Below are 7,994 nucleotides of genomic sequence, written 5' to 3'. Positions count from 1 at the left end.
GACCTGTGAGTGACTGGAACAGTAACTGTGACAAAAAACTAGCCCATACACTAATATCTAAAGTAGTTATGGCATCAACTACTGCAGTCCTGGTGTGGTGCCACCCAGGTAAGCAGAAGGATGCACAGCAGTGAGGCCTTTGGCAAACCATTAAAATACTGCTGAGAAGAAGGTCAGGTGGGGCAGCGTTTCAAATCTAAATGCTCAGACATGAGATAATTTATCTTGTTTCTTACGGACACTTGGGTTTTCTGGATTGTTTTGAACAACAAAGCAAGAGAAATGGGCTGAAGACTTTGATTTGTTTCATTATAGTTATGCCAGCCCTGCTGGCATAACTGTACTGCTAAAAGTAATGCTTTTCCTTCAAAACTGTATTTTGAGTAGCTGGGATGAACGTGTAGGACCACAGAAGTTGCCTCTAAGGACCACAGGGCAGGGCACTTGCCTCTTCCCTAAGTTTATGACTGCTAGATGTGAAAACCTGTATTGACCAGACAAGATCCTTATCCCCTGGCTATGTGCTGCTTTAAAGTGAAGACATCACCTGTTTGTGTTTATTTTGCGTTCTAAGAGGTTTTTATTGTTTTTTGGAATATCTGGGACCCCTTACAAGCACAAGAGACTTCAGTCCCATATAAACTAAATCAAATTCAGTGACTAAACAATGTTTCTTCAACAGTACAAAATCTAATAAAAATTCATCAGTCTTAATTCCTCTACTAACAAGGCACTTAGTCCCCTCCCTCTTTTTTTTTTCACTGCTTCCAGGCAGGGGCCCAGGTGAGTATAACTTAGAACTCACAGCATTAAAACTTCTTGCAGTGAAAGAATGAGGCTGTCCTACCGCCCAATGCCATAGCTGCTCAGGTACCAGCCTGGCAAGTAGTCAGACATGTTCCCTGTAAGATTGCCTCAATTCTGGTGTCATTTACTAAACATAACATTCTTAAAAACTATCTAATAAGTAAGCTGGCTACCAGACAGCCATCACTCATATGCTACAAGGTCTCTTGTTAGAGCAGAGGGAGAGTTAAAATTCTGAGCAAGCAGAAGGTACGTTTCTAAGTGGCGCTACAGACAGTACTCCTACTTGTCTCCTGTGCCTTAGCAGCATTTTCCAGGATTTTCTTTTTCCATTCTTCATAGTCTTGCTTTGTTTCAGTCTTTGGCCGTTTACATGGAATCTCCTCATCATCTTCAGATCCTACAAGAGAAGGAGAAAGTCCACGACAGGCCACTATGGACAATATGTATGTTGCTGGGAATAACCATGGCAGTGAGCAAAAGTACAGACAGACACAAGCACAGGGTCTGTCACTGTGTTATGTGGATGGTTTGCTGCTCCTCAGCTGCCAGAACAGTCACCTCTTCACCTTTGTGTCTGAATGGAATAGCTGTCCTGAATTCTACTAGGACTACTCAGCATAAACACCACTGTCCTTCTGCTGCTTCTCTTTGTCCTTTCATGAGCCAGTGGTCTGCAGAATGGAGTAAGCTGCTGTGAACTGAGTATTATGGCATATTGCACAACTAAAATACTAAGCAGCAATATAGCTCAGAACTGCACTGGTGAGGTGAGCTTTAGTTCATAGCTGAACACAACTTACCATCTTCTTTCTCGCAGTGCTTCAGACTGGTTTGAAAGCTTTCAGGTGTCTCTGCAACCACTGGAACATCTTCTAAAAAAAAGAACAAAGCTGCTTGGTGTCTGGGGCCCCAAGGATGGTGCTCTAGGTAGAATTCTTTAACAGCCGGGCCACCCTCCAAAAGTACTGTCTCCCATTCAGAGCATTCCCTGGTCCAGACGGATGCTCAAGCTGTACATGCAGAGATGCCAACACACTTCAAGGGTTGCACAGACTGACTGGCTGCTTTAACTAGTATTTCTGCTGCATTTGTAATCACAGTGATCCACGATGTTCATATCCCAAACCCACACTGATACCTTTCATTGTTCAGGCAGGATTATTAGTTATTTCTTCTCCTTCTATCCTATTTCCATACTTTGTTTTTCAGATGCCCACAACATGCAGGGGGTGTCCATACATACAGATGCACATTCTTCCCTGAACTGACACACAAATTCTCAGCTGTCATTAGCTACCTCAGTGGTAGAGTAACGCTTTGGGGTTTCTATAGGGCACTGCACTATGGAAATGTCCATGTCTAGGCAGAGAGCAGCAGCTTTTGGTTTGGGTTCAGGCAGCATTCTAGAAGACTTCACAATATGAAGCATGAACACAGGGTAAAGCAGGCACACTGTCTGTGGGAGAGTAGGAATGAAAGCCTGGGAAAGGAAAAAGGAGGCAAGTAAGAAGGAGCAGATTCAAGGACAGGAAGACGTGTATCGTATTTCAATCTTCCTCCTCCACAAAAAGGAGTGGAGAGAGCTGCAGGTTCAAATGGTGAGAAGTGATGGTGACAGGTAATGGATGAATTAGTACCAGGAAAGCAAGGCTTAGGCTTGTTAATCCTGTAGCGGGGGAAGGAAAATGCAGAAGTGAGTCAAAGCAAGAGAGGCATCAAGATGCTTATGTTAACATGGCAACACGGCATACAAATTAACAGGATGCAGAAAGCAAGCAAGAAGGAGGAATCTAAGAAGGTCAGGTAGTATGGGAGAAGCAGAGAAATAAATTGGAACAGAAGAGGACATAAGGAACACTGAGATTTTGATAAGAGAGGAAAATACTTATTTCTGGCCTTGTCACGTGCTAAGCTGTTGCAACATCCCCAGAAACAATGACTGCGACTGGGACTGTGGGAGATTTTGGAATGGCTGGGCTGGTAGGTTTGGCTGGCAGGGGACAGGTGGGTGATCAGAATGAAATTGACAGTGGAAATTAGAGAAAGGGCTGTATTACAGGGATAAGGCTGAAAACTTACTGCTGAGCTGCTGGTTCATCTTCTCCAGCTGACTGCAGAGTCGGTCAAATATTGCTTTTTTCACTCCAGATACAGCCAACATTTTAGTTTTGTCCACTTTTAGCTTCAAACACCTACAAGAGAAAGTTATCTTTGTAACTCCAGCAACTATTACTCAGGTGAGGAGACATTTACGATACCAACACTGCCTGCGAGAATGATGAAGATGGGCCTGATTATTTTTTTGTCCTATCTAATCCTTGTCTGTCCCAAATTTGCTTAAAAAAAACACCCCTCCACCGTGTAATCAATACAGCTCAGAAATTGAGAGTCAGGGTTAGTTGAGGTTACATAAGGAAATTCTATTAGGAAAAGTGACTTTTCAGATTTTGAAGGAACCTGAATAAAATCCTACTACTGCAAAAAGCTGAATGGAACCCCTATGTCACAAGAACATTTGTCAGGAGCTGTGCAAATAACAGCTTTTACAAGGTGTAATACTGAAAAGGGAAGACATCTGCATGCAAGAAAACTCTTACAAAGGGTTGGCTGAGTTAAGTGCTCCTGACACATATCTTCCAAGATTATATAGGCCTACACCTATTACATCCATTGCTCAAAGGTTAGAGCACCCTCAGGGTGTGATGGTGTGGGGCTTAGGGCTTTTTCTTCCTCAGCATGGCTCCTTCTTGGTCCTCAGCAGTAAGCTAGCTGCTATCCTTGCACCACAAGCAGCATCTCACCAAAAGCTGTGCAACCTTTTGCTTTGTGCCCCGCTCAAAATCTATCCTGGCAATGGGAAAAAAAAAAATCCCACTTTCCCTGGGTTCAACTGTAACAGGTATTTTTCTCCTTATTTGGTGCAGTGCTGTGTTTGGGATTTAGTCTGAGAACAATGCTGGTAACACACCAATTATTTAGTTGTTGCTCAGCAGCGCTTACTATGATCAAGGACATTTCAGTCTCTCATGCTCTGCCAGTGAGGAGAGGCACGGGAAGATGGAAAAACCAGAGACAGGACACCTGACCCAAAGTAGCCAAAGCGGAATTCCATACCTCAGCATGTTATGCCAAGTACAGAAAGTGGGAGGAGTCACCCAGAAGGCCCAGATTGCTGCTCAGGTCAGCAGGTGGTGAACAATTGCATTGTGCATCAATTATGTTTATTGTTTTCTTTTCCTTTTCCCCTTTCAGTTTTATATTCTCTCCCCTTGTTATTTCCCTTATCATTATTATTAGTGGTAGTAGTAGTGGTTTGTACTATACTTGAGTTTTTGGACTGTTCTTATCTCAACCCGTGGGGTTTACATTCTTACCATTCTCCTCCCCATCCTGCCAGAAGCTGGAGGGAAGAAGAGGGGCAGTGAGTGAGCAGCTGCATGGTGCTGAGTTACTGGCTGGGCTTAAATCACAAGACCACTAAATCTGAAAAATGTTACTAAGGGATTAAGTTATGCTGGTTAGGCTGAGAGGAAGGAAAGTGAAGTGCTAAACTCTAACAGAAGTTTTTCAGCCACTGTCATGGATACATGCTAATGGAATGATCACAGCATCAATTACTTCTGCTTTCTCCCAAAGGCAAATACTGTAAAGAAATACCTGGTTTGCTACAGCTGTCTCCATTTCCAGGAGGATGGGCTAAGCAAGACCCTTCAGATATACTGACTGAATCAGCTGCTTATATTGTAACTGCTATTTCTGTTTGGTATCTCACTAAGCATTTAAGCCCATAAAGATTCCTTAAGCTCTACTCACCTGCATGCAGTCAATAGTGCAGCCGCTACAAAGAGTGGTTTTGAGAAATCAAGGTCCATTTGCTGTGCTTCAGAGAGGCTGGATTCATACCTAAAGAACAACAACACGAGTGACAATTGTATAATGCACTTGCCTCCAATGAAGCTGTTGTCATTAATTTGTCATGTGGTACTCAGCAGTTGAACAGGTCTCCTGTTGGATCACTTAGTCCTTTGCAACACAGTGAAGCAGGAACAGCCACCACTGGATGAGAAGAGCAAAAGAGAATAGAGAAAAGAAGGCCATTGGGATCACCTCCTCTTTTCGAATTAAAGGTATTTTAAATTAGGGATCTGGATCAAGGCATGCAAGTAAAATCTAATTCTTGTGCTCCCCATCTACACAGCATCTTTATCTCTGCATTACATCTGAAAGTTACAATGAGCTGCTTTGTATTAATCCATCCTATAACAGAGGATAGAATTACAGTTTCTTTGAGACCTCACTTGGAGTCTTGTGTGCAGTTCTGGTGTCCTCAACATAAAAAGGACATGGAACTGTTGGAACAAGTCCAGAGGAGGGCCACGAGGAGGATCAGGGGACTGGAGACAGGCTGAGAAAGTTAGGGCTGTTCAGCCTGGAGAAGAGAAGGCTGCGTGCAGACCTCATAGCAGCCTTCCAGTATCTGAAGGGGGCCTACAAGGATGCTGGGGAGGGACTATTCATCAGGAACTGTAGTGACAGGACAAGGGGTAACAGGTTAAAACTTAAACAGGGGAAGTTTAGATTGGATATAAGGAAGAAATTCTTTACTGAGAGGGTGGTGAGGCACTGGAATGGGTTGCCCATGGAGGTTGTGAATGCTCCATCCTTGGTGGTGTTTAAGGCCAGGTTGGATGAGGCCTTGGGTGCCATGGTTTAGTGTGGGGTGTCCCTGCCCATGGCAGGGGGGTTGGAACTAGATGATCTTAAGGTCCTTTCCAACCCTAACTATTCTATGATTCTATGATTCCTCTGTGTATTACACATATGTGTATATGAAGACTTAAATGTGGAAATATGGAAAAGGACAAAGTGAATGTGCAGCACCGAAGAATGTAATTTTTTATTGTCCACCTGTCTCCAGGCTATATATTAGTTTCGCTTGTATTAAGCACTGACAGGCATACCCAGCCTTTGTTCACTGACCTAACAGCATTTAAACAAGTGCAATTCAGATGACAGCACTCCAGACCAGAGCTCTTCAGTGACTGCTCTTGTTAAAGTACATTTTACAGAGTGCAAAGTTTTAGTTAAATCTGTTGGATCTCTGCTGATGTGTAAGAACCTATTGTTCTTACAGTTACAGTAATGTGCATTTTGAGATATTTGCTTCTCCAGAAGGGAAGATTTGTTTCTACTGAGCATTATTTCTCAACTGTGACATGACCAGAAGTTCAATGGAAGACAGTGTGATGGTATGGACAAATACAGGGTCTAAGAGTCCTGTATTTTTAAACTATTCCCAACTGAAGATTTGGGATTCACTCAGACAATGCTAACATTCACAGACTGTCTTTCTAACATGCATTCTAAAATGTGGCCTAGACAAATGGCTGGACTGTCAGTACTAAGACCTCACCACTCATCAGCAGGAGATACCTGGCCCTTCCAACTGTCAAGATCCTTACACATCTAACAAACAATTTTACTAGTGGTTACCAGTGTGCTCACGAGCGCTTCCTCACCTCTGGAGTATTTTTGAAGCAGTGTTCACTGCCTCTGTGCAACAGAACTGCACAGCCAAGTCTCGCATTCTCAGTCTGGGGTTCACCTCTAGCAAACACTCCAAAGACTTCATGGAGCTCTGGTAGGTAGTCTTGTTCAAGCCAGAGAGTTTAACGAAACAGCTCTTTCAAGAAAATAAACCACAAGAATTATCAAGATTCCTCCCAACATTTTATTCAGGCAACCAAAATAGATTAAGAAGAAACTACACAGTGCCATAAAGTTCAACTGCTATATTAAACAAATTTGTGCAATGAATGATGTAAGTCTGACTGTATACAGAAAGATTAACAACCTAGGAATGCCATATCTCTAAATTCAGTGGTATTTTTAAACTGTTTCCCTGGAAGTAAGGCTTGTCTTTTCCATATATTATGTCATGGCCCTTTATCAAACCTTTTATTTGGTTAAAAACAAAGGTAACCAAGATCTGGACAACTTGAAGAGATGAGAAATACTTTCATGCTACTCCTCATTGGTCAGCTTCAATTAAATTCTCCTCTGTCTGTGACTGGACTGTCACAAACAACTTGTACCAGACGTTATTTTGGCAGCTGATTGCCATCTACCTGCAGGTCTGCAGATGGAGGTTTACAGGTACCACTACAGAGAGGGATTCCTTATAGCCACTACTTCCTTTCCACAGTAAATGGGACAGATCTTAAATTTAACACCCTTGCTGTGGATTTATTCCGCTAAAACCGCTGAAATTATAGCAAACTCAGCTTGCAATGTGACTGGGCTCAATTTGCCCTTTTTCAAAATCTGAGTAGTGAAAGCTCCAGCACTGTCTAGCAGCACATTACTTGGTCTAGGATAACGTCAGTTGTCATTACTACCCCTTTCCTGCTCTCAACACACACTAAACGGAACAGTGATTTCAGTGCACTTATAGAGAACACACCAGCCAGCCAAGTCACACATTGCAGCTTACTTTGTCAACTGGCTGTTTCATGAAGCTAGCTGCTAGGTCCAGGCACATCACGGCACCACTTGTAGCTGTCATCTGAGCCATCAATCCCGTGCATTTCACCTGGGACAGCCGCAGGTACTCTTCTGCTTTTCTGCAAAACACCCACCGTACAAAGCCGTCACCCAAGCCAGCTGCAAGCCCATGAGAGCGACAGGACAGGGGCTGATCCCGGTTTTGCCCAGCCCAGCACCGCGGCTGCAGCGCGCTCAAGGGGAAGGGAGAGAAGACGCAGAGCTCGGCGATCCAGGCTCACGCCGCCCTTCCCTCATCACTGGCAGTCGGGGCCCGCGGCAGCGACTCCATCGACCGCCATACCCTCAAGCCTGCGGCTTCCCTCACACCGATCGGAGCTCAAAGGAGGCCGAGGTGGCTGTGGCTGCCCGGGGCCGGGACCGACCGGGAAGGAGCCCAGCGGCACAGCGCTGCCAGGCCCTGGCGAGCCCCGCTCCTGTTATGCCCCCGCGGTACCTGATGACGCCGGGCTGGGTGAGGCCCAGCCGCGCACCCAACCGCCGCACCTCTCCCTGCTCCATGCGGCCGCCACCACTCCCGCTCGCCCCCTACAGCGCGCGGACCCCTGACGTGCCGCAACGTCCGGCAGGGGACTGGCTGGCCCCGCCGCCAATCATCGGCCCCTACGCCAATCGCCCTG

The 7,994-nt window shown here is 44.9% G+C and overlaps 1 protein-coding gene across 1 annotated transcript; it reads right to left on the bottom strand.

The window, feature by feature from the left end:
• Window positions 1-1,009: 1,009 nt before the first annotated feature.
• Window positions 1,010-7,894, bottom strand: ORC6 (origin recognition complex subunit 6). The gene is made up of 7 exons (XM_080637921.1): window positions 7,811-7,894; window positions 7,304-7,433; window positions 6,330-6,493; window positions 4,624-4,713; window positions 2,890-3,002; window positions 1,611-1,682; window positions 1,010-1,207 (listed from the first exon to the last, which is right to left on the bottom strand). The coding sequence occupies exons 1-7, from the start codon at window positions 7,873-7,875 to the stop codon at window positions 1,065-1,067; spliced, it is 777 nt and encodes a 258-aa protein (XP_080494047.1). The 5' UTR covers window positions 7,876-7,894; the 3' UTR covers window positions 1,010-1,064.
• Window positions 7,895-7,994: the final 100 nt, after the last annotated feature.

The sequence above is a fragment of the Psittacula echo genome, assembly GCF_963264785.1.
Source record: "Psittacula echo genome assembly, chromosome: Z".
NCBI lineage: Eukaryota > Metazoa > Chordata > Aves > Psittaciformes > Psittacidae > Psittacula > Psittacula echo.
Note: the sequence above shows the minus strand (reverse complement) of the source record. Positions and strands in the feature narration are given on the sequence as shown.

Coding starts and splice junctions, on each gene's coding strand:
- ORC6 (XM_080637921.1), bottom strand. CDS start 7,875: ATGGAGCAGGGAGAGGTGCGGCGGTTGGGTGCGCGGCTGGGCCTCACC. Junction 6,494..7,303: donor TGAAACAGCCAGTTGACAAA/GTAAGCTGCAAT, acceptor TTTTCTTGAAAG/AGCTGTTTCGTTAAACTCTC. Junction 3,003..4,623: donor GCACTATTGACTGCATGCAG/GTGAGTAGAGCT, acceptor TTTCTCTTGTAG/GTGTTTGAAGCTAAAAGTGG.